This window comes from Triturus cristatus, chromosome 9 (genome assembly GCF_964204655.1).
Source record: "Triturus cristatus chromosome 9, aTriCri1.1, whole genome shotgun sequence".
Taxonomy (NCBI): domain Eukaryota; kingdom Metazoa; phylum Chordata; class Amphibia; order Caudata; family Salamandridae; genus Triturus; species Triturus cristatus.
The window spans coordinates 1,050,040,226-1,050,067,755 of NC_140592.1; the positions used below are offsets into that span (position 1 = coordinate 1,050,040,226).

At 42.9% G+C, this 27,530-nt stretch overlaps 1 protein-coding gene across 1 annotated transcript in view; it reads right to left on the reverse strand.

Annotated features, from left to right (window-relative positions):
- The window catches only part of PLEKHG3 (pleckstrin homology and RhoGEF domain containing G3), a 582,108-nt gene that overhangs the window by 127,647 nt on the left and 426,931 nt on the right, over positions 1 to 27,530 (reverse strand). The window contains exon 4 of the mRNA XM_085626917.1: positions 8,646 to 8,746. Coding sequence (XP_085483043.1) covers positions 8,646 to 8,746 — 101 coding nt within the window. The remainder of the gene's footprint in view (positions 1 to 8,645; positions 8,747 to 27,530) is intronic.

The window sequence follows — 27,530 nt, forward strand, 5'->3', positions numbered from 1 at the left end:
GTCAAAGAATGCGTTTAAAAGTGCTCTGAGTGACTAGGACATCACGCAATCCTCGGTGAAGAGGCACACAAGCACGACATCCCAACAAAACAAAAGGCACACTTTTCTGGAATCATCTCAAGCAGCTGCTTACCTCGACAGAGAAATGCAGGCCCACTTCTTGGGTCAGGTTTTTAAAACATAAAAAAGGAAAGTAAAAAATAGTCTCAGAAGTGTACCAGTTGTTAAATACACGGCTTACCCACGTACACTGTATGTGCACATATTTACACAGCCTCATTACCCAATTCAAATTTCTACTTACTTCACCAGCCTCCGAGGAATGAGAATCGTGGTCAGTGTGATGATTGGTCTGGTGACCCGGATTACAATTATTCCACTAATTAACAAGCTTGAAGCCTTCCTCCATTGGGAGGACCCCAGATTCTTTTTAGAAAAACTATAGATTGATATGTGACTCTGCATGAGCCTATTTCTGCCCTAGTATAATGCTCTCCATCCTCTCACACCTCAGCTACCAACTTTCTGGTGGAGAAGTACTTCAGATCCACAACCTGATCCTCGAACAGATTTAGCGAGGATGGTTCTAGCTTCTGACCTGGTAAGCAGTACTGAAAGGTCCTTTCTTGATATCACACATTTACTGAAGAAGATTGTTATATGTGCAACCAAGATTTTCATGGCTATTTGTGTGAGCTTTAACAAAACTGCTCGCTTTATAGGTTCCTATCAGAAATGTATGAAGATGGTTTCTGCGCCACCTACTTCGCATTAACCTCTGTTGCGATAGTGCTTTATTGAAGAGAGATGCTTTCCTGCTTTACTTGCCCAAATCAGGTGCTTAGCATACCCAACCACAGATACTACTGATTCTTAGTGAAAAACGACCTGGCCACACTGGCGAGGGCTTTCATTGAAAACTAAAGGCCAATCCACAAAGAACTACCCAGATTGAACATATGTGATGCCCAGAGCATCTTGGATTTTCACCAGCCAGTTTTAAGCATAGCCAGAAAGTGTTCGTACTGAGCAAGATTAGAGATGCCAGGAGCATCATTGAAATGTTCACATTACAGGTGACATTTGCACAGATGTGCTACTGTGCGTCTCCAGGACGCTCCAATGATTCCTTGATTTACTGCTGGGTAGATCTTGTGAATGTGGTCTGGTTAGTACGAGCCCCAGAGGCTTGGAGCATGCCTTAATTTGCTCTGACAAGATGTTTATTAAACAGCCTCCGGGTGATGTGCACAAATGAGCGGCTCATCGGGTTGTTCCTGTGGCCCATCCCCAGAACCTGTTTCACTGCGTTTGATGTGTTTGCTGAAAAGAAAAGTCCAAACATGACAGAGTACTGATCCAAACTCTTGGAGAGAGGATTCCAGAAGGTAAAGGGTTTTAGGAAGAATGTCCAGGAAGTTCAGGAAAAAAACATTTTGAGGGTGAGCACACAGTGGTGCATTGTGTAGCTGCCATCCACCTACAGCCAAAGGATCAATTTTCCATCCTAAATCTCCTTTAGATCCCAAAGGGACAGATGTGTCCTAATATTAGGCGACACAGTCCAGGCCCTATTTACACCCTCATCGCCAGCCATGCAGTCCAGGCACATCTTATGCTCTCATCTGAGGCCATGCAGTCCAGGCACATTCAATATTTTCATCTGAGGCCATGCAGTCCAGGCACACAGAGGTCCTTGGCAGTTAACTTCCAATCCCAAAGGGGAATAGGTTCCACCTACAGACAGAAATTCAACGACTTGTGCTGTTTTTAATGTGCAAGACCCATGCAATGAGGCCTTGAACCTCTGGGCACTTTTAAGGGCTAGATTCTGAGCAGGGTGGTTAATTTCGATCCCAGTCGAAAATCAGGTTTGTTGAGAAATCACAATTTCTAAGATTTATGGTAAAATCCGCACACCCGCAATTTTCTCTTGTACATTTTGTAAAGTTAAACCTGTGTAACTTACTAAGGGACAATGTGGCAAATTTCAGTATATGTGGAATGTGGTGCACAAAATAAATTCAACATAAAATTTCTCATTTTCGAGAGGGGAATTTAGAATTAGGGAAAATACCACACCCTTCAAACACTGGCCCCCACAGTATTTACAGACTGTGGTAAATACTACACCCATTTCTAACCCACCAGGAATCAGGGCCTACGTATCAGATGAAAATGGCAAGTGTTTTCTTTTCTCGTCTTCTCCCTATGAACACGCGTGATTAAAGCTTTTTTCTTTAAACAGTTAAATCTGCTTTTATCCATTTCTGGGAATAAAAATGGCAGATACCCGGGTAAGGGCAAGAGCAGTGGATAGAGGTACTGTGCAGTCGAAAAAGTCTTCACTTCTCAATCTAGAATTTAACTGCCCTTGGATGAAAGAGAGGTCTCGGTGACAGGAATTATTATCTCCTTGATATAGAAACGGGAATAAGTCTTGTTCATTAATTTTTTATTACAGACTGAAGTACCGGTTAAGGCTTTAGAAAATTAGTTATAAAAAATACTGACTTGAAAACAAATCCTGAAAGAAAGAAATACCATAGTGAGGAAAGCAGTGGACTAGAACAGAAGCAGGCCTGGACACGAGTGGTATATCTGGCACAAATAGGACATATAAAGAATACAGGGGCAAAAGGATGACAGATCGGGGCAGAGTGTAATTCGACTGGCACTGGAAGATAAGTTTCAAGAGGGAGACTGGCATGGGCAGAGGCTAATGCAGCACTATGTGGTGTAACCCTTTCCAGAATTTATCTTCCTATACATCACTGTAAAATGCCAATCACCCAAATGGAAGGATGTTGAATCAATTTAGCAAAGAAATAAGGGGAGATTGGAAGTCTTCCAGACCTCCTCTTGGTCTTGAATCCTTTTGGGAGACTGAGGAAAAAACAACAAAAAAAACTGAAACATTCACTTTTTGGACAAAAAACGATAATGGAAAGAATCTAGGAGTGATGACAGAGTTCCCTCCATAACCAAGACTTGCTATTAACTGAATCCATATCAGCCCACATCCCTTCGTGTCCTATGCTGCTTGACCTTCCTAACTAAATCCTACTGAGCTCATCCCACCAGACTCACAGACCCAGCCTGTCAAGGTTTGACCCAAAATATGTATAACTGTATTCTCTAACAGCACTACTTCCATCTCATAACCGTGTAAGAGGACAACCAAATAATAGGCTAATAAGCTTTTCCTCCGTTCTCGTTTATCAAACAGACAAAATTAGGAATGCTAATAGATACAGAACTACAGCATCTGCATCAACAACAACTATTCTTTACATTAGAAAGTCCATCCAAATAATTTGTATACCAACTCTAAAAATGCTGCATAAAATATGAATATTTGCAACACTTACAGCCAACTCTACAAACTTTGGGCTCCAGTGCGTAGAATGTTACCTGTCGGTAAGCGCTTCAATGCTTCATCATGAGTAATATGGGGTATATAAATCTACAATACAATACAGACACAGCACCTAGACCTATTCCAAATACCAGCCATAAAGCCCTCTCCCCCAGTGTTCTAGAACCGAGTCGAAGGCCTTTAACTTGGAAATGGGTCTTTAGTGGCTAGAACTGCCCACTGCAGAGGGCTGTTAGAATATTCTGCCCCATGAGGGCTTATCATGCACACTTTGACAGCAAATTCCATCCGCCCTCACATTTCACTAAGAATAGTGCACCATTAAAAGTTAACCGTATGGCAAACTAGATGTGCTACAAAAGCGGAAAAGTTTGCACTTGGGAACTATTTACTCACTTGTCAAGGAGTGTCTAGGAGTCATCCCTACCCAATGCCTATTGAAAAATGGTACCTCACTGTTTGGTCCTAGGAACACATCTGGACCTGTGAAAAAACAGAAGAGGACTGAACTGCTGTCGGTGACCTGTGCGGAGACCTGAAGGGCTGGACCTGCTCCCAATAGCACTAAGGACTAAGTGGACTTGGAGGGTCAGTTTGCTGCCCGCCTGTGTGGCTACAGGGACAAAACGAGCTGCAAGTGGCACTCTTGCTGGAGTGACCAGCTGACCAAATACAACTAGAACTGGACCGAACACTGCTGGTGACCTCTGCTGAAGTGAGTCCTAGCCCAGAAATTATATCCCTGATGGCCTGGGAGTCTTAGAAGTTATCAAGAGGAACTGATCAAGAATGTTGAAAAAAGTGGGATGTAGAACAACCTTGGGACTTCTAAGACCCCCAGAACTTCAAAGGGACATACCAGCAAAAGTATCTGACTAAAGCACAACCTCAAGGATGATGCAACCTTATACTGCAGGAGGATATTGAGCTCCAAAAAAACGCCCAAAAAAACCAAAAAACAACAACTATGTACAAAGTAGAAATCTTGACCAGACGAAGGCATGAAAATTCTCAGGACTTTGCCAGGTGTGAAATTTGTATTTGCCCCGATAGTAGCTATACGCTGTTAATATTTTCCTATTGGTGAAAACATTTTTTAGCGCTAATAGACCTCTTCAGCACAGATGATGTGCTTCAGAAGTAATTCTAAAAGACTATACTAAATAGAGGCGTTTGCCAGATTTGTGTAATTGGTATTAGGTTAACTTCATACTTCCAAAGAGCACACTGCACTCAAACGTGAACGTCTGGACATGTTGAAGAGGACACAGAGGGGGCACCAAAGAGCACTATAAAGTTTCTCACTTAGTTACATAAAGATGTAGAGAGTCAGAGTTAAAGATCTAAAGATACAAATTGTTATCAAAGGCCTTTGACCAGGCTCAAACAGTCTAGTGGAGATTTTGCTGCCGTAGATGCCCCAGCTATGCTCCTGTCATTTTTGACCATCACAATGTTCTTATGTGGATGCATAACATCTACCAATAATGAATAGAATCTTTGTGAAAGTAAATCTGATTGTAGATAGACACTGGACAGATTTGTCCAGAAGCTATCAGGCCAAATAATGGGCCATTTAAAAAAAAAATTATTGAGTTTTAAAGAAACATACAAAACAAATGTTATACAACAAAGCCCTCTAGTTTGATGAAGTGCTCGCATTTATGCATAAAGTGAAAAATGACAATCAATTTTCACCCCACTTTATCAATGCATTACATAATAGGAAGCTCCAGGGCTAAACAGGTGAGCAGTCTAGATTGCTAATGTGTTAAAAATAAAGATATTTATGACATCTAAAGATATCCCTCAAAGTTGTGTCCAGGAGAGGTCTGAAATCGCCACTGCTGGGCTATTGTCAAACAGGCAGCTATTAGTAAATGTGTAGTAAGTTTTCCATTAAATTTGGTTAGCGGATATTCAGAATCCTCATCCAATGATGGGTCATTCTTTGTTATGGTGTTTAAAAAAAATAAATCTGAAATGCTATGTTTTGATGGGAGCCACATCATAGCACTATTGTTCCATGAAGACCTTGGCCAGCCCTGTTATCTTTCCTAGCCGAGGGGGTTCATGCCTGGTGGATAAAAAGTCCCCTGGTGGTTAATGATTTGGTTAAGTGCTTCAACAATGGTTTGTATTGAGCCCTTTAGGGTCACTGTCCCTACAGTAGGGAGTTTGTCCGCAACTAATGCCTAAAGTAAGGAAGACATTCTTTAAACCAAAAAGTGAAAACTAGTCTGGTCAAACAGAGAACACTTCCAGGCTAGGGATTTTTATGAGGTCTAAGCACAGGACGTTCCAAAGGATGGTTGAGAGCCTAAACTCCAACTTGATCGATTTTTGCATTCTTTTTTTCACTACAATTGAACATGATTTGTAATACTAGATTTGCCTTGACAGATTTTCAATTCCATTAGGGTAAGTAACATGTAACTAGTTCATTTAGTTATATGGGGCCCAGACACTACCAAACGTTGAAGATTGTCAGAAAATGTTCAATTGTATTCTCTGCTCCACTCATAGGTACTAAGGCACGTGTCTCCAGCCAGTCAATCACGAGCTACTACTAGTTTGCAGACACTTTCAGAGTATCTTGCAGCCTTGAGGTCATTTTTAAATAAGCTCAGGGTCACATTTTCCTTTTAAAGTTAAGGGAAGGCTGTGTTTATTTTACATTATCATCATCTGGCTGAAGATATCAATGCCTGATAACGAGCACTACGCGGTCAGATTTATGAACCAGGCTGAGGGAACGGAGGTGAAAAACTGAAGCACTGAGGTATTTAACTCTTATATAAAAGTCCTTGTCAACTTAATATTCGAGTGTGAGAACCAAATTATGATTTGGATTGCTTTTAAATGGGAGAAAATGAAAATGAAACATTAGCTTACTGATTAAGTGAACTCTTCATTTTAATGTTCTCCCATTTCAAAGTGTCGTATTTACAAACAGCAGTCCTCTTGCTCCCTGGGGCTAGTAGACACCGTTCTATATTTAAAACTGAAAAATAAAGTCATTTTATTTTTTTAAATGGGAAATCCTTTAAGTAAAGACCGATATTTTTATGAAACATTAGGTCTTAATGTATTTATCCACATTCAATTAAGCCAATTGCATCATAATATTTTATGAAGCATGTTTCTTCACTTTGAATTCCTAGGATTTAAACAAATAGCTATCTTTCTGGGATAAATATGGCACCTTGTTTACAGGCCACTGGGAGAAAGATGCCTGGTGTTTGTAAATGTGACACTTCGAAATGGGAGAAAAGTTTAACATGGATTCCATAAAACTCAACATTTAAACAAAGTTAACTCTTCAGTTGAATTTTCCCCCATTTTAAGGTGTCACCTTTACACACAGCAGGCATCGTACTGCCATATTCATAACTGAAAAATACAGCCATTATTTTAAGTGGGAGAAATTTAAAATGAAAAAAACAATGTTCCATATTATGAGCATATTTGCAGAACATTTTTCTGCACTTTACATTTCTCTCATTTAAAAACAATGATTTATGTTTGTGTTATACATGAAAACAGAGCCGATTATGAAGAAAGTTATGTTCGGTGCCACAAGTAGAGGACACAGGCTCTCAGCCAACTATAGATATATACCCCATTCATGCATACACATGTTCACACATCCCGAAAGACCACAATCTCATACACGACAGGCTTGTCATAGTGTCCCTAGGCAAAGTATTTTGTTCAAACTATAGTATCTGGCTCTATGGACATTAGGCTTAAATCAATTAAATTGGGCGTGGAGGTGTCTTGTAAAAATGCACAAACTGCTTAGCCTTCAGTAGCTCACAATGATTTTCACTGATCAGAAGTAGCTCTGCTACAGAAAAAGTTGGAGACCCCTGCCCTAGGGTCTTTGTGAGTGGAAGAAATGTGGTGTAATCGCTTTAAATAGAGATGGTCTTGCTGCTAGATTTTGTCTCCCATGTAGCTTTGCAATCACTTACTTACGAGCTCAGATTTAGACAATGGTGCAGTAAACAAGTCCTGATAATACAAACACTTTGTAACATTCAGTGCTATGTGGTATCTGGCGCAATGGGAGGCTCCTTCTCAGAGCATGAGATTAAAATTGGCATTTTTCACCACTATTGTACTTTGTATGCAGACACTTGGATGCATTTCAGACACCCTTCGATCGGAGATATCAAAGGGTGAGAGCCTAGAAGACGCACCACTGCCAGGATGGATCTTGGTACAAAGATCCAGGATGCATGGTCACACGGCGAGACACTGTCGACATGTGCAGTGATATAGAAGTGTCATGAATATTCTCCAGGGGTTGCACCAGCAAGTCTGTGCCTTGTCTAATGACACACTGATGCTCGATACAGCTGGATAGATAGTGATGGTGTTGGTGATAATTCAACAGTCTACAATTTTAACAACGCTAGAACAACATTCAGAATGAAAAGCAAGCTCATACAGATTATCAGAGGGAGCTGGGCCAATAAAGTGGCGAAACCAGAGGTCATGAAAGAACAGCGTTTGAAAGCCATGGAGGATTTAAAATGGTCAGTTTCCTGAAACGCACACCAGTAACCTTCTACGTGGACACTTCCAAATGTACAGTCAGACATTTCAATCTCATCACCTTAAACATCTTCATGGGGTCCTGTCAAGAAGTTTGAGCTTTGAGATGCTCTAACTGGTGCCTGCCATTGGCTTCTAGGCCCAGCACGCCCCTTGTGACTAAACGCTGTTCCAACAAATACAGTAAACAGTCCAGTCGAAAGGCATCTCTTTTCTGACAAAGTAGGGGTGGCCAGCATGGATCAGGACAATGTGTGTCCATCTCTTCTGGACCTTAGACACATTTTCAATGGTTTTGTGAGGAGGCAATGGGTGTGTTTGGGTTTCTAGTGGGTGCTGCCCATCAAGGCTGCACTATCCACCTGCGAAGAACAAAGCAGCGCGGTTTGGGAGAATTATACTAACCACATACGCTTCAAAACTCCATTTGACTTGAGGATTTATACTAGAGAAATACAAATGTTTCTCATAGTTTAGGATCAAATTGATAAAAAGATACATCTCTAAGAAATTATTTAAAATCTATATATATCATATAATATCATTATAGACATGAAGCAGAGGTCACGGAGCAAACTAAACGTTACTGTTGGCAGAAATCAAACAATAACTAAACAAAGAAGCACCAAACTCAGTCTAAGACACTAAAATAGAGTTAAAAAAAACAAAGCTGGCAAAATATCTGCAGGTCTTAAAAACTCACCTGTTTAATGCATAAATATCCTCAATGTTGCCAAAAAGATCGCTGACCTGTTCTGGCTTAATAGGTAGCTCAGGAGTGTCGATAATTTCTCCAAGGTAATCCTGTGAAATAAAAATAATGGCGGTGAATTTATTAGTGTGTGGGTCTGGCTTTTACCTAAATTTAATTAGCGGCGTAATTCCATAAGCACATTCCATTGCCTGAATGGGTTTATGTTTTTCTTTCTTCTAAAATTTCTAGCAGAGGGCATATGATCTTTCGGAGAGTATAAACGTTGAGCTACAATTTGAAATTGCGCGTTGTTTCCTAAAACATTTAGCCTTGTTTGTGTATATATGAATGTGCTAAATATTTTTTAGCCTTTATTGCCAGGTTTGGTGGAAATTGGATAAACACCTCAAACGGTTTGAAGTTTAGGAGCACAAAAACTCGTCACATTCCAATTTAGCAAGGGTTTTTTCATGGCAAACTTCCACCGTATACAAGTCTGTTGCGCTGGACTAAAGTCCATCCCATATTAATATTCACATGGTGACCTTTCTGTTACTGGGCACTTCTTTTTTTACTTAGGTGAATTTTACTCCAGCAGTTTTGGCGATATAAGCCAAAATGTCATTCTGACTGCTATGAAAAATAAGCGATGCTCACCAAGGTCAAAGTGCCCACAAGATATCCCTAACTCTACTCAGACGTCACAGCAAGATTGGGCTCACACACCAAAACAAAATCAAACAATTCGATTATGTGCATATGTCTCAAGAAGACAATACTTAGGGAGAGTGGTGCAGGGATAAAGTAATAAGGAAACATATTCCATTGCTAAAACAGTGAATTCAAAACTTTTGGAAGCCAAATATTTATATACAAAATGTAAGGTTATCTTTTCTATGCTCCTAAAATGCTCTTTGATTTGCAATGAACCCTGTGCAACCTCATCGGTGCATTTCACCGTCCCGGTCGCCCGGTCAGTACACCGCTGTCGCTTCTTTGTTTGGGACATTGAACAAGGGTACTTCTGGAACACCCTGTACAGGTCTGCCTTGACATGGCTCTACCACGCTCACCTTTGCGGAAAGGAAACATTGAAGTCCTCCTTAGAAGGTAAGAGCTGTAGATGATAGCCTGCCAGGAGATCCCGGCTACGCCTTGAAACTGAATAATGGGGTCTAATGGTGTAATCTCTCTACAGCTGGCATTTTTATTTAGCCAGTTGGTTTCGGTGTTTTTTCCACCTGACTAATGTCCCATAACAAACATGTCTCATGAGATCCAGGGGAAGCCAGCTGTAGCTGGTCAACTGGGATTTCATGTGTGGTAAATTTAAATTACCTAGACTTAATTTATGCGGTAAAGTTCAATAAGAATAACTCAGTAAAAATAAGAGGCAGAATCCGTGGTATTGGAGGTTTTAAAAGGGGATTTATTCCTTACAAAGGAATTGGTTCGAACCAGGCAATCGGATTCCGTCACCACGAAGGTTCGGGAAGGGATAGAGCAATACTTTATTGACAGGTTGTCATATATATAGTCAATGCATTACAGTAAAGACATATGCAGAAGGCGTAACAGCTGAGAAGAGAGATAAGAATACACATACGTAATGAAAAAAGGCGTTACAATAGGCGTGTACTAGAAACGTCATTCTGAGGATGTCACAGGTGGGTGGATCCATAAGAGAATCCTGCAAAGTCAGCAGAAATACATGGCAGAGGTGCGTGCACGGCAGCATGACGTGTTATTGACGTGTAACTGGAGGGTGAAGGGGACTTGACATTTAGCCCTACATGAGGAGACAGAAGTCTGGGATGTCAGAACAACCTAATCCCAAATCGTATCTAATATCTTGTGTTTAAGGAACGGTATTATCTGGAAGGAAAGGTCTCTCAGGCAGAGGCTATCCTATACTGACTTCTAGTACGTGTATAAGTGTCTACGTGTCTACATGAGATGCGAGGGGGCATGGGCCTACCATGGTAACAGGAGCTATGAGTTACTTGCACGGAGACAGTAAGGCCGGGCCCTTTGCTCTGTAGCTGGAAGGATGTTTACCCAAACTACTAGACAGGAATGCATTTCTCGAGGGAGCGGAGCAGATAACTTGAAGGCTGAATACAGTCTTGGCAGGCAACAGGCCGGGCCAGGCACCGTTAGCCGCGCAGGAAGTAAGACAAAGGTCATGGATACAGATGCAGGTCCAGGCTGGAGCATTCAGAGGCAGAAAGCAGGAAAAGCTCGATGGCAGAATTCAGGGCCTAACTTGCCAGAGCTGAAAAACGTGAAAGGTACACCATATAAAGACGGTGGCAAGGCATACTTAGGAACGGAATATTCGACCCATTCATGGTGGATCTGAAAGAGGACATGTTAACGTTGGACGCATATGTATTTGCGTCTTCATAGCTGGAAGTGGAGGGAACATACATGTACTTGTAGCATGTACATGGAGCCGTTGGGGTCTAAGATAGGGGACACAATTGATCATAAAAATTCATATTTCCTCATTCCCTCCTTGTCCCCTACGGACCCTTCATGAGATATCGATCCTCAGGAATCCATCAATCTGTTCATGTAACATCATTTGTTCTTCTTCCTTCTTCCGGGATTTTGAATGAGAACTTGAGTGTGGAATACATGATGTGGCACACAGGCCGCAAATCGCTGGTCCACATTGTAGACACAGGCAGCAACTGAATACTATGAGAAGGGCAATACCTAGGAAGGATAGGACTTTCCATCCCCAGGCTGACAACACGCTCCAGAACCAACCGGACCACGTCCAGGTGCCTGGATTCTGGTGTATCTGACTTGCAATCTTATGAAGACGTGTTATGGCTTTATATACTGATGGCGCGTTTTCTGGAATGAAAACACAGCAACTTGATCCGATCACTCTACATGCTCCGCCCCTATCGGCCAGGATGACGTCAAGGACAAGACGATTTTGGAGAACAACAGTCCGCATCGCAGACTGCTCCTCTGTTAAGTTGCCTAGGGCAGAGGTAGTTTCATTCACTACTGCTTCAAGGGTTCTGGTTAATCTGCGTATCAGTTTACTATTAGAGACAACACCTATGTAGGGGAAGAGACCTTTATTGAAGTCTGTATATTGTTCCCATGCCGTTTCAGTGTAGTCGACAATCGGGAGATCTCTCTGGGGTCTATTGTGTACTAGATGGGTGTTTCTATGATAATCAGGAGGGGCTAGGAAAACAGGTGGCAGAAGGAATGCAATGTAACAGATACCATCCCAATCTAGAGGTAAACGTATATATGCGGTATGACCACAAATGAAGTAGGAATGACGGGAAGCTCTAAATGTAGACTTGCCTTGATCACTGAATTCGATCACAGTAGTACATTTACTATGACCCAAGTGTACTGAACCATTCTTTCTTACACATAATTCACCTTTGACTGGTAATACTGACATAGCAGGCAAGACTGGTACGGCTTCGGATTCAACATTCAGAATCATGAGGTTAAGTGTAAAATTACCTAATCCATATACTTCATTTTCTAGATCAGTTCCTGTCCTTTTGGGAAGTCCCTCCTTGTTAGGGTAGCAGGCTTTAAGCAAAACTAAGTTCAGGTTTCCCCATACCCAGTTGCTCTGGTAAACTACGGTATTTGAATCTAAGGAATTAATCAAACTAAACCATGCACCACAGGAACCATTGTGTGTGAATGGATACGGAAAGAGGGGCAGAACTCCCTTGTATTTCTGGTAGGGAGGGAGTCGGCCACATATCCAACAATTTGTAGCGTTGTTGGCCTGATGGAAGTGATGTAACATACTAATGAATGTGTTGTTGCGCAGCGCAAGTCTGTAGGGCAACTCATGTGGAGGTAATTCACTAAAAGAGTGTTCGGCAGTAACATCGGAAGCAGAATGTGCACGCTTGAAAATAGGGTAGTATATGTGCAACAGTATACTTGCAGCAATAATCAGAAGATTTAGGAAAAACATAATCAATAATGTCACTATACAGTGACTACGAAGTAATTTACAATATGCACGTTTCTTGAGCGGTTTCTGTCTATCTTTCTCTCTGTTTCGGTCTAGAGGATACATGTCCGAGACTAATTTAACCGATTCACCTAGGAGAGGACTTAAACAATCAAATTGTCTGACTTGCTAGACCTTAGTTTCAGTTTATATTCCTGGGAAGCAGTTTTCTCGACCAGGGGGAGTTTTGAGTCAGTCTGTGGAGGAGGGTAGGGCTGAGAGTTCAAATCAGAAGGCAGTCCATGAAATTTCTTGATATGGCTCGAATGTAGCCAACTCTTGCGACCCTCAATCTTCACTGCTGTCCTCGTGGTCAGGAGTACTAATTTCGGCGTTTGCCAGCGGGGCTCCAGCGGGCTCCTCCTGTCGAAATTTCTTATGAATACGTAGTCTCCGGGAACCACTTCATGGGGCTTCACCTCGGTGTTGTCGGGAAAGGCTGCAGCTACCTGTGAACGGCAAGATTGTAGTGCAGACATCAAGGAAGCAAGGTAATCTGTCAGCATATTACAATCAACATCAGTGATTTTACGAGGTATAGGCGTCCCCCACATATTTGGTGGCCTACCGAAGACCACCTCGTACGGGGATAGCCCTGTTCGAGAATGTGCTATCATTCTCATGTAAAAGAGTGCAACTGGTAAAGCTACTATCCAGTCGACGCCTTTCTCTCTGCAGATTTTAGAAAGTCGAATTTTCAGAGTCTGATTATGACGTTCCACGAGACCTGCTGCCTCGGGATGCCGGACACAGTGGAATTTCCATTGATAGCCTAACAGGAGTGAAATGTGTTTCATTAGCTCGGATGAGAATGGTTGACCATTATCTGAGTACACGATACGGGGCAAACCATACCGTGGGAAGAATTCACGAACCAGCTGCTTGGCAGTGGTCGGGGCAGTGTAATCTGAGACTGGATATGCTTCTGTCCAACGAGAAAGTGCACATACAACTACGAGGACATATTTGAATCCTCGACAACGTTCCATCTGGATATAATCCATCTGGAGGACTTCAAAAGGGTGATCGGGAGGTTGAAATCCACCTTGTTCTACAGGGACGCCTTTACCTGGGTTGAACTGACAACAAATCATGCAGGTACGCACTTTCTGTTTGGCTGCAGCTCGTAAGTGTTTATTAAACCAAATGTTTTGAATACTGTCTAACATAGCTTTCTCTCCTAGATGTGCTGGACTATGTATTGTGTTAATGATAACTTGAACCATGGAGTCGGGAAGAAACCATGTAGATTTTCCCTTCGTCATCCATCCCTGATCTGTTCGGATCCCTCCTAGTTCAGTCCATTTCTTGATTTCCTCTGGTGTAGCATGTGTCTGTATGTCGATTACATCAAGGGCGGGATCCCCAACTGTCATGCAATGTGTCGATGTCGGAACTATTGTCTTTGTCAAGTCAGTTGCATGAGTCCGATTCTGTGCTGTTTGCTTAGCTGTTCGGTCTGCTAGGTCGTTACCCTGGGAAATGATATCGGTAACTTTTGTATGGGCCTTGCACTTCATGATAGATATTGAAGTAGGCAGATGTATTGCATCTAACAGAGCTTGAATGAGGGGACCGTGTTGAATGTTGGCACCGTGAGAAGTTAAATAGCCTCTCTCTCGCCAGAGGACTTCGAAGTCGTGTACAACTCCGAATGCATAACGTGAATCTGTGTATATGTTGACTCTTTTATTTTTGGCTTGAATACAGGCTTGTGTCAGAGCGATGAGCTCTGCTGCTTGAGCTGACAATGTGTCAATACAATTCGTTTCAATAACTTCGGTGTCTGTCGTGACTGCGTAAGCGGCCACTAATTTTCCTGTACTTGTTCTCATGCATGAACCATCCACATAAAGTGTCAGGTCTGGATCTGGTAACGGAACGTCTGTCAAGTCTTGTCTGGGTTTCGTCGTAATAGTAATGACTTCAATACAATCATGTGCCAATGGGTCTGTTCCACTTAATGGCAAAAGTGTGGCAGGATTTAATGTACTACAGCGTCTGATTTCTATGTGTGGCTGGAACAATGTTAATTCATAACCTGTCAGTCGTGCTATAGTCAAGTGCTGAGTCTGAGTTCGGTTTAAAAGAACTTCCACGGAATGTGGAACTTGCACTGTCAATTAATGTCCTAATACTATGGAATCGCTTTGTCTGATCGCTAAAGCTGTCGCTGCGACTGATTTCAGGCACGTAGGCAGAGCCTGGGCTACTGGATCTAATGTGCTAGAAAAATAAGCAAACGGTTTGTGTGAACCTGCTTGTTCCTGAGTGAGTACTGACAAGGCAGTACCTTCGCGTTCCGAAACAAAAAGTGTAAAAGGCTTACTGTAACATGGTGTCGCTAAAACAGGTGCTTGACATAAGGCTTTCTTTAAGTCTTCAAAAGCTTGTGTATGTTCCTGAGTCCAAGGGAGGACAGTCGAAGTCGCTGCCTCCTGGGTTGTCAACTGAATGAGTGGCTTTACTAGAAATGCATATTGGGGAATCCATTGTCTACAGTATGAAGTGAGACCTATGAAGGCCCGCACCTCCTTTTGTGTCTTGGGTGGTGGCATGTTTACAATTAACTGGATGCGGTCAGGTGTGAGCTGTCTCCCCCCTTTGGACAGCAAGTGCCCAAGGTACACAACTTGCTGAACACAGAATTGCAGCTTCGAAGGGGACACCTTGTGCCCCTTGTCGGCCACAAAATGTAAAACCGTCAGTGATGCTTTTTCACATTCGGGCTCGCTTCGGGCGGTGATCAGCAGATCATCGACATACTGAAGCAGGGTAGTGTTAACAGGCATGTGGATACTGTCAAGTTGTCTTTTCAGTGCTTGGCTGTAGATGCTGGGGCTTTCTGTGAATCCTTGAGGTGCGCGTGCAAATTTGAAGCTTCGTCCATTTAAACAGAATCCGAACAAATATTGGCTTTCCGGATCGATTGGGACGCTAAAGAAGGCGTTCTTGAGGTCAATCACAGTAAAGAACGTTGCTTCTGAATCAATAGCTGTTAATAATGAAGAGATATCTGGAACCACGGGATACTGTGGTACAATGCATTTATTCAATTCGCGCAGATCAATAATTAATCGATAAACGGGGGGTGCATTTGGATCAGTTCGTTTAAGAATTGGAATAATAGGAGAATTACATACATTGGAGTCGGTTTCCACAACCACTCCTTGTGCAATGAGCTCGTCAATGATTTGCAGCAAAGCCACTACAGCATCTGGAGGTAACTTGTATTGTCGAATTCGTGGTAATACCACTCCTGCTTTGAGTGTAACTCGATATGGTGTAATGTGCATACAACCTACATCAGTGGGGTCTTGTGCCCATAAATGTGCAGGAACATTCTGTAACCGGTGATCCATGTCTCTAAATACATAGTGACCTTTAAAGTCACGCAAAAATAGTCGTACCCCTTCCGGGGAACAACATATTACAGCTCCTAGAGCTTTCAATGTCTTTATACCTAACAAGTTTTCTGGGCATGATTTTGTAAGCAATAAATCTGTAGTCCGTGTCAATGGACCAACTGCAAGAGGAAGAGGTTGCGATACTTCATTAACAATAGGCTTTCCTGAAAAACCAAGGGAAACATTCTGTGAGCCTGAGAGGGGTGCCCCTGGAACCTCGTCGTGACTTATAGTTGTTCTGCTTGCCCCTGTATCAATTAAAAACTTTCTGTCTTTCCCTAATACTTGACTATGTACATAAGGACCCTCTTGATCTACAGGAACCTCAATAAGGGGTAAGCCAATCTCCCTCTCTAGGCTGTTTCATGTGTATCGCTGATAATCGGGATAGTCATTTTGTGCATACTGGTACATCTGTTGTGTCGTGTTTTGTGTTGCGACACTAGGCTGTGGTTGTGGTACCGCTACGGTCTGTTGTGAAGCTGGCATAGGCTGTACATTCTGAGGTACTTGTGGTTGGATCTGATCCTGTCTAGGTGGACGCGGTCTCTCCTTGGTTTTACCCGTAGAGATATTATGTTTCAGAACTGCACAATCGTTTATATAATGACCTGGCTGTTTACAATAGTTACATGTCCCTTTAACAGGAACCGCTGAATTACTGGACTGTGTCGCACCCTTTTTATGACTGTCAGCTGGAACTGACTGGGCGACGAGCATTTTCATTTTCGTGTCTTTCATACGTCTTTGTTCGTGTTCTTGTTCTTCTCTAATTCTATTCTGATGGTACTGTAACATTTGTAACATTTGTGACGGGGTGTTAGCTTGCCAAGAGCTCTCTACTTTCAATACTCTGTTCTTAACCTGGGGCAGGGAATTCTCGACTAATTTTGTTACAAAAAGATGTGGATATGAATCGCTACTTGCTTTCAGACCGCTATTAATACCAAAACATTTTTCAAATCAGGAATAAAAATCACTAGTGTCTTCATCGGGTTTCTGTTTGCAAGCTGAGATTGCTCCCCAGTCTTCCTTTTTCGTAGTTAATAAACGTGGCAATACTTGTACTAATAATCCTGGTAATGCTTTAGTTTTGTCCCCAAGCCCTAGGCCTGCAGTTCGGGCATTTTCTTCGTTTTCTAATGCTGTCCAATCAATCTTTTGTTCTCCCACCTCCCATTCTTTTTCTTTGAGTTTCTCGTAAATACGGGCAGGCAATAATACTTTCAATATTTTCATAATGTCAGGATAGGTATAATCACCCATGAGTAACATGTCTTTTATTTCACGGTGAAAACCTGCTGGATCTCTGTCATGGCTGGGCACTAATTTTTTCATTTCCAATAGTTCTATTTTAGTTATAGGCGTGTACACAAACACGCGCCTAAAAGTGTTATCATCATTTCTAACTGGGTGCACTTCGCGTAAGGGATTCTGTCTGTCTATGTAATACATTTTTCTTTCCATGGAGGGAGCTGGATCAAACTCTGGACACAAAAAGGCACTATATCTGTGCCGATATTCTAGAAGTACTTTAATTAGATCGGTACCTAGACCTCTTCATTTATTCATGAGTAGTTCTATCAGTATATCAGGTAGGGGACCAGGATCGGAATGTTGACCTTTATACAATATAAGGAGGTGTTGTATCATGTACATACCAGCTAAACGCTGTTCGTCTGGTGAAAGATTCAAGAACGTATGTACTAGCGCGTCATCACTATATTTATCAGAACTGTCAGCCCATTGTACTGCTGACCTAGCTAATTCTTGTTCATCCATAGAATCGAGTACATGGTACCCCATTCGTTCTTGAAGTATTTTATCAGTAGCCTGAAATAAGTGTTCAGGGGTCTTTGGATTTGACATGGCTGCTTGAAAAATTCTCTTACTTTCTGGACGTATCGGACGTATTGAATTATTAAAGGATCTTCCCTTACCTACATAAGCTATCATTTCTCTAGCTGGTAATTGTAATTGTCCTGTTGTCATTTCTAGTTGTTCTAGGTTTGGAACGGAAGGAGGAGTATGTTGCTGCGGAAGTGGGGGCAGATTATCTCGGGATCGAGCGCCGTTAGCAGGTGGTGTGCGTGGCGGCGGAGCATTAACATATTCGGGGGCTACATCGTCTAAATAGGAAGAAAGGAAAATGTCCTTTGCGGTCTTGGGGAGCAATTTAGTCGGAAGCAATGGAGGTGGCAGATCTTTCGGTACTTCCAGGGTGGCCTTAGGTAAACCCTCGGCCAGAAGAGGATACATACCATTCATAAGAGTGTTTCGTTGTCTGTCTACTTGTTCTGCTTTTGCTCGGATACCTTCCTCAATTAATACGTTTTCTCGGGCTTTGTCTGAATCCTCCCTACTTTTCTCTTCTTTTCTGAGTGCTTTCTCTGTGCGTCTATGCGATTCTTTACGCCATAATTCAATGGCATCTTTCTGTGACTGTCTGGCTTTCTTTTTCCATAATGCTTCTTCTACTCTCATGATGCAATCTGCATCCCATGTACCAGCGGCGGGCCATCTCTGATTCTCTGCTAAATCCTTGGTGTAGTCCACCCACAAATCGAGATATAATACGGCATCTAGGCCATGTTTATGGTACATAAAGTACCCTGGAGTGTCCCTAGGTGGAATGGGAACAGCTTCCTCGAGTATCCCTTTTCTAGTTCTAATCTGTCTTAATTTTGAGAATAAAGGCATCTTAAACCTTGCTACTTGACTCTTTCTCGGACTTGAACACAATTAATACAATAAACACAGTAATGAAGATCGAACAATCACTCATACCACGACATTTAAAACATATTAAAACATTTTAAAAACGAACAATAATAATTAGAATAAAACTAGCTAACTGCATAATACTAGATGTACTGCTAAACAGTACAGATACACTGCTAAAACAGTGCAGACCGGATCTGTGTACCCAAACCCGTCTTGACCAGCACAAACCAATGCGCACGTCTAGATGCGTCCCCAGCAACGGTACTCACCGGGAAGCACGGAACGGAACAGAAGGCCTCGGAAACTCTGGTCTGGACTAGACCAGACTGGACTCGACTCGTGACGTGGATACTTCGGAACTTCGGAACCTGGTGGGCCTCTGTATACCTCGGATCTTGCTCTCTCAGCTAGGCTCTGGTCGGGATCCTCCGCACTCCTCACCGCCTCGTCTGGGTGTTGATCGCAGCCTCAGTTACCTCCGTTGGCCTGAGGGAGGTACAGGAAATCCTGCAGGTACGCGTAGTTGTCCGTCCGGCTGTGGCAGGAGACCGGGTCTGCAATGCACCTCCGGCGCGTGGGGTGGGGGAGGTGTCCCTATTCGGGCGCCAATTATGTGGTAAATTTAAATTACCTAGACTTAATTTATGCGGTAAAGTTCAATAAGAATAACTCAGTAAAAATAAGAGGCAGAATCCGTGGTATTGGAGGTTTTAAAAGGGGATTTATTCCTTACAAAGGAATTGGTTCGAACCAGGCAATCGGATTCCGTCACCACGAAGGTTCGGGAAGGGATAGAGCAATACTTTATTGACAGGTTGTCATATATATAGTCAATGCATTACAGTAAAGACATATGCAGAAGGCGTAACAGCTGAGAAGAGAGATCAGAATACACATACGTAATGAAAAAAGGCGTTACAATAGGCGTGTACTAGAAACGTCATTCTGAGGATGTCACAGGTGGGTGGATCCATAAGAGAATCCTGCAAAGTCAGCAGAAATACATGGCAGAGGTGCGCGCACGGCAGCATGACGTGTGATTGACGTGTAACTGGAGGGTGAAGGGGACTTGACATTTAGCCCTACATGAGGAGACAGAAGTCTGGGATGTCAGAACAACCTAATCCCAAATCGTATCTAATATCTTGTGTTTAAGGAACGGTATTATCTGGAAGGAAAGGTCTCTCAGGCAGAGGCTATCCTATACTGACTTCTAGTACGTGTATAAGTGTCTACGTGTCTACATGAGATGCGAGGGGGCATGGGCCTACCATGGTAACAGGAGCTATGAGTTACTTGCACGGAGACAGTAAGGCCGGGCCCTTTGCTCTGTAGCTGGAAGGATGTTTACCCAAACTACTAGACAGGAATGCATTTCTCGAGGGAGCGGAGCAGATAACTTGAAGGCGGAATACAGTCTTGGCAGGCAACAGGCCGGGCCAGGCACCGTTAGCCGCGCAGGAAGTAAGACAAAGGTCATGGATACAGATGCAGGTCCAGGCTGGAGCATTCAGAGGCAGAAAGCAGGAAAAGCTCGATGGCAGAATTCAGGGCCTAACTTGCCAGAGCTGAAAAACGTGAAAGGTACACCATATAAAGACGGTGGCAAGGCATACTTAGGAACGGAATATTCGACCCATTCATGGTGGATCTGAAAGAGGACATGTTAACGTTGGACGCATATGTATTTGCGTCTTCATAGCTGGAAGTGGAGGGAACATACATGTACTTGTAGCATGTACATGGAGCCGTTGGGGTCTAAGATAGGGGACACAATTGATCATAAAAATTCATATTTCCTCACATGGACGACTAGCATTTTGAATAGACTTCGGTGAAGGACATGCAAATTAAACTACCTTTATATTTTCGGTTTCTGGGATGATGTCCTGTCAGGATCTAATTTGTCAGCACTGCCGGAGATTGGATTTAAAACATTTAATGCAATTGCTGTGCAGTGAGTTGGGTATGTGTGTCTCTGGTTTCATGATATCCAAACAATGTAACCAAGTTCACAGTGAGGCTTAATCCTCTCACTTCTTATTTATCTGGATGGGGAGGGGGGGGGGGGGAAATCTTCTTTCTTGAAGGTGCTGAGGTCATGAAATGGTCAACAGGCAGACTCACCAACACATTCTCACATTGCTATAATCATGAGGTTACTGCTGCCTGTGAGAGAAGCCTAAACCTCTGATTTTCCCTGTACATGCGTCCAGCCACGACTTTATGCGTCCAGCCACGACTTTATGCATCCAGCCACTACTTTACGTGCCCGGCCACTACTTTACGTGCCCGTCCACAACTTTACGCGCCCAGCAACTACTTTACGCGCCCAGCAATTACTTTACGCGCCCAGCTCTTGAACTGGTCAGCTGTTCTTGCTACAGCGGTGGTCTAGCAGTAGCCTTTTAAGGATTAAGCTGTCGCCTGATTTTAGTGTTCATCAAAAGAATCCAACAGAGCCCTATCTCACATGCAAATACTATTTCTTCTTACTACAGCTCTGTGTCCTAAAATTGCTTGCAGTCCTAAAAAAGCCTCCTCTGTGTTCCCATAAAAATGAACCTGGAATTAAAACTTAAAATTGCTGCCGCTTCTTCTTTCTTTCAAATGAACCTCCCTTTACTTTCCATCCTCTTTGTGCCTGCTCTTTCTGGGCACAGCCTGCTCCAAGTCAAATGCATGTTCCTCTTAATCCCTATTATTATCTCAAAGATCACATCCTCTCCTTTTAAAGTTATCTGCTTACAGCCCAACAATTCGCATGCCCCCTGCCCACTAAAGAGCACATCTAACTCCTTTTAATGGAATCTACCACATAGAAACGGGAGTAAAATCATGGAATGGGTTCCAAAGAGCCCAAGATTAACCCAATAACCCCTGATAAAAACATTAAACCTGGGCTTCAGAGCAGCGTGCTGCCTGGCATAAAGCACTTAAATGCCTTATCAGTGGTAGTAAGCACGTTATAAATACGATTACAATAATATTGAACCCTCCTGGCCCTCATTAATACTAATTTCATAACCGTGGTCAAGCAGACGATTGTAGACTGCATACAGACTGCCTAATAATGTCCCTATACTGCTTGACACTTTCTCACGCATAAGACAAAACTGCTAGAGGCCATGTCCATCACCGAGTGCTGTTCAAGTCCACAGCAATAACCCCCCCCCCCCCCCCATCCCAATCACCTACTGAACAGGCATGGAATAACCGAAGAGATCAGTCCCATGTTGCTGGCCAATGGGGGACGTGAACTCACTCCCAACAAGCAACGTACTCCCATCGCTTCTTGACATCTCACAAGGACAATCGGATATGGGATGACATCCCAGCAGATCCCTCCTCTGTGTGTTCCTCCAACCCATACCTGCTCAGGACCATAAACTGTGAATAAAATATCTTCGAATGGACATCCAGTGCACTAGCCACCCAAGTGGACTATTATCATAGAAAATACCGCAACGGGACCGGCATAGCCGTTCACACCTGCCAGCGTACTGAAAACCATAAACAGTGCTCCTCTCACACCTTTTCATCCATCGCACATCCGTCAAGCGCTGCTCTCCATAACGCGATAGCTGCATCTTGGTGGTCATCCCGGACAACATGAAAACACCTCCTAAGCAGATTCAAAGCCAAATAAAGGCACTTAAAACACATCCAGAAGGTGTACCATGCTACCCATGTAGGCAAGCGCCTCACTGCCCGCATTGGGTAGTAAGCACTAAATGAATGCTGCAATACAATATTTTCACTTTTGATTATAGTGCCCATCTGCTTTCACTGCATCCGTGTCAAGCCTTATGGCAGACTTGTGATATGCTGGCTTGTTGCTGAGTTCCAGTTCAGGGCAAGGAGAGGTTACAGACCGTGACATGTCAAATGAAAGTATTGGAGCCAGAAGGAAAGGGGATATTTTAAAGTGGGCGAAATATAGGTGGGGGGGAGAGAATGACAGAAATAATAGAAGAGAGTGAGGAATAAAAAAATAAAGCAACAACGTGAAAAAGGCAACAGGAGGGTGGAGGAGAGGAACAGATATATTGAAAGCAGAAGAGAAAGAAAACGTTTTGGCTTTTCTAGAGTTACATTACCGGGCATCGCACCTATTCTGCACTGGTTGCAGCAGGAGCAGCACCATCTTCCCTAAAATACATACAATGCACATAGCTGCTGAGTTCCCATAGGCCATCTGTGACCCCTTCTGTCCGCCCTCCCTTTGTAGCCTATAGCAGGTGAGGTTGCCCAGGAGCAAGAGCAATGTGGAGCACAGGGGGAAAGGCACACAGGCGAGAGAGCAATATAATGCGCGAGGGGAGAGAAGTGCATGGGGGAGAGAGAGCAACGTGGGAGTGGTGGAGAAAAGCACACAAAGGGGATGAAACGTTAATGTAGCGCTTAAGCAAAAAGTAAAAAAGTAATTTCCTTAATGCATAGAAGCCAGCTAATTAAAGAAATGGGACAGAGGCTCTGCTCCATGGGCAGGAGCAACACAGAATGAAACAAGGAAGCCACCCAAGAGAAAGCAAGCAAATAAGAGTGTCAGCAAAGCCAACCAATGGCAAGTAATGGTCGAGCGGCAACCCGGTATGTTCTTGGTAAGCCACAATATGTCTTTCGTAATCAGACAGGTTGTAGTGTCTTGTAGACTCAACCTAAAAACTGGTATGTCACAGGCAGCAATAACACAATTTTCACTGATGAACAGAACAGCCACAATTGACGGGGTTAAAGTTACAGCCACTTAGGCAACCAAGACAGCCGCATCAAGTGTGATGTCCAATTGAGACACACACTTTAAAAGCAAAACCCTAGAAATTCACTGTACAAGAACAGAAAGCGGAGGCAGAGTCAAGGTTGAGAAGGGTGTGATTTGTGGTCACAGCACCAAATCTAAACTTTGTAAATTATTATTCACCTTCATGGATTCTCAAACCTTGATAATAATAAGTTAAACTCAACTCACACCACCATACGGTGTTACTAATGAAAACATGTCACACATACAATACTGCATTACAGGATGTGCAATCTGCTTCGAGAATGAGCAAATACAGATGGAAGAAAGCTAAACAGTCCAAAACCCATACTACTAAAAGGCATTCTTTGTAAAGCAATGGGCGGCTATAATCCCACTGTAAGCTAACAATAGGTCTCATGGAGGAAGAGGACTGAAGAGTCCAGATATCAGCATCATCATGGTACCTGCCCTTAAGAGATGCGATGGGTGGGAAGTGACAATGGGAGACACGAAGAGAAGAAGCTAAGAAGAGATCAAGGCAGGCTGGAAATTGTTGTGGGATTCCCTATGTGAAGAGCAGAGACTATTGTGGAGTTTATAAGTTTCCTTCACGCCACTTAGCCTAACCTGCTGTCCCCTAAAGTTCAATACACTTTCATAATGAAACAAGCATTGGCAAAGCCAATAGGTATGGCTTTAATGTGCAATGCAAGTAAACACAGCCAAGTACAAATGTGGCTCACATGTTTTGCATGCACAAATGCTGTTCATCACATTAAAAAGAGCCCTGTTGGCTTTTCGAATGCTGGAAAACTGTAGCAAAAAAAGGATAGCTTTGGTATTGAATGCATACTGAGGATAAAGAATGAGTGATAGTGGGGTGTACTTTTCAGATGTAAAATAGTCCCTCTTACATTCAAGAGGAAGCACTTCCTGGAAGGCAGAATTATACACAAAATAGCTCACAGCATGAAGTAAGAGAGCAATACTACTCTAGATAGAGACAAAACACACTCAATGTATATTTAAAAGAAGTGGTAACAGTAGGTCACAAGCAGTTTCACTGAGCTCTACAGCTCCCTGACTGAATCAAGCATAATAATTGCTCTTTTCGGATACGCGATAGCTTCCCCCCCCCAAAGAAAACTGAGTGTCTGCAGTCAAACACATAGTGGTATTAGGCTGCCAGAGTGGCTCACCAACCAACACTACTTTTCCTTTCACATGTTATGGAACTCTGCCACGTCTCCACCTCGCTCCACGTGATGTTTGTGGACTTTTGTCCTCTGGTGCAAGAGCCCAAAGGGCGTAACAACACTAACTCAAACTTGCCCTATTTGTGACATGTGGGAACTCAGGTTCTCCTCCTACCACATCTTAATCACAGAGAAACAGAGGCTTCTGGGAAGTTCATGGTACTGCAGCACTCCCAGAAGAACACACCCAAGGTACATCCACTGGAAGCCGTTCAAGGCGTCCCTGTGCAAGAGCATTAAACATGAGTCACGCAGTGTTACGCTGCTGTTTGCAAGGATGGGCAGGTGATGGAATGCAAATCGAGAGGATTTTCACCCATCACTTTGTGGGAACACTGTGGCTTTCATTTTAGAAATATAAAAAATGTATACACACATACAGAGAGACTTTGGGTCAGACCTCTACATGCATTAGTTTGTTCAAGTGTCATTAAAATGTAACTTCGCTCACCACAGATACAGCACATGGCAATAAGCCAGCCTATTTCCTCCATTGGCTGTGTTGCACTGTGAGTGAGGTATTCTTCCTGCTTACATGCACACAGTTGCTTGAAAAGGAGTGCACTTCAGTGCTGAACTGTTGGGTCACTCCTTTATTTTTAGGTTTCGTCTGCACAGCACTTGCGCTGTGCTTGTAAAATCTATTGTGAAATAAATTGTGTTCATATATTTTAAAAGGGGCTCCTATCAGTTCCCGTTGCCCAAGTACTGGGTTTATACGCCTTTGTGAGGAACTTTTTTTTAGGCTTGTTGGCTGCACTGCACAGACACACAAAGATCCACTGGGCAGAAATCAGATACTATTCTAAGCCTGCGGACCGTGACCCAGTGTCATGGCTTGTGGGCATGATCAATGCGACCTGCCTGCTCACCGTTAATACGCATGTTTCACTGCTGTTCGCCCATTCTTGGCTTGCGCTGCAACTGTACGCATGCTGAGTGTGATTGATACGTTACTACTTCTGCACATGCTCCGTGTGATCTCTCTGTTGAGGAAGTAACGCGCCACTGGTACGTATGTGCAGAATGAAGGGAGAAGAGGATTAAGGGTTGTTTCCTTCCTTTTTTTATATATCGCAAATTAGACCCAAATATACTGGAGCACTTTACAAAAGCACAAGTTACTTTACACAAGGACACGTTCATTTTAGTCTTGGGAAGCTGTTGAATGGAAGAAATACATTATCCCGATTATTTTTTTAAATCTCACACTTTCCAGTTCTATAATGTTGGCATGCGAGCATACTGTGAACTGAGTTGCCACCAGGAGTTTGCATGACTTGGGTGGTGTTTGTAGTTGAGAACCCTGGAGCTGAGGCCTTGTGAGTTTCTCACAGCCCCAGTCACTGGGTCATGCTGATCCAATCCTTGGGGTCTCTGCAGTGCCCACAGCAAAGTGGTGACATGTGCCGCTTGTACTTGTGATTCTTTGTGAAAGCGTGACAGAGATAAACATATGCTGAATACCTACTTGAGGAATTAAAAGGCAATGCAGTGTTTACAGGTGAGTTGGTGCAGAGTGTGTGTGGGGGGCTGCGGGGAAGTGGGGTTATTAAAGGATGAAGACGCAGAAGAGTGAAAAGAGGGTGCTGAAGAGGAAGGAGATCAGGCGTGAGACGTGCACATCGATTTCAGAAAGATTTGGCTCGCTACAGTAAGTACATGGTCTTAGTCTGCATGGTCTAAGCCACTTTCTTTATTAAACAGGTTTACGTTATAGAAATCCTATACATGTACACACATACAGTTTCTTGCAAAGGATTCACAGTTCTGCTTCCAAGACCATGCCCCTTTCACAGACCCCCCCTCCACCAACTTTGTCTGATTTAAAGGCCTTTTTCGGTTTCGCGTTTACAGCGCAGCCCAGCGGCAAATGCTCCTCTCAAAATTCTACAGGGACCGCGACTACCAAAAAACACCAACTGAGCATAAAACAAGGAAAAGTTCTGCAAGAAGACTTCAGTTTCAACTTGTTAACTCCAGGTCGGGTCAGGTGCTATCTAACCTCCAGAGCTGGGATACAAAGCACTTGTTGGAGTTCTGTGTTTCCAGTTGCATAGCAGTGCCCTGTGAGAAAATCCTGTCGACCAGTTGTAAATGTTTTTTCGAGATCCTACTGAAAGCCACAGGAATACACCTACGTCTTTGACTTCGTGTACGTTTCTACTATTGTTTTATAAACTCAGTAATTGTTTGCCTTGTTATTTTTTGTACAAACTGTACAACTGTTTGCCTTTCTTCTTTTATACGCTCATGTGCTTTCAAATTTTCTAAACCCCTTAGGTTGCAACCGGGTCCTTTAGATTACAGTTGCCTACAATTACAATGCCTTTTGGTGCTTTGCATCAGTGCAAAGATTTGTGTTGCACTGACATCACACTAGTGTTAAATTAAACAAGTGTGCATTTTATGTCCATGACCACTTTGCACAGGTGCAACAAAAACACAATTTTAAATCCGTCATGCGCCTTTACGTCTAAATGTTATTAATCACATAGACAAAACCAAATGCATTTACCAATGCTGGTTATATTTTGGTTCACCATTTTTTTCTAATATTGAACTTATTTGAAAAGAAAAACACATTTTTAAAAAATTGGATGCTTGCCAGTGTCAGACCTATTGGCTTTGCCAATGCTTGATTTACATGCCTGTAGTTATAAAGGTGAACACGTCTCTGAAATAAATACGTTGCAACTCTATAATAATTGTGTGGTGAGCAGCTCTAGCATTTCACACTTGCTC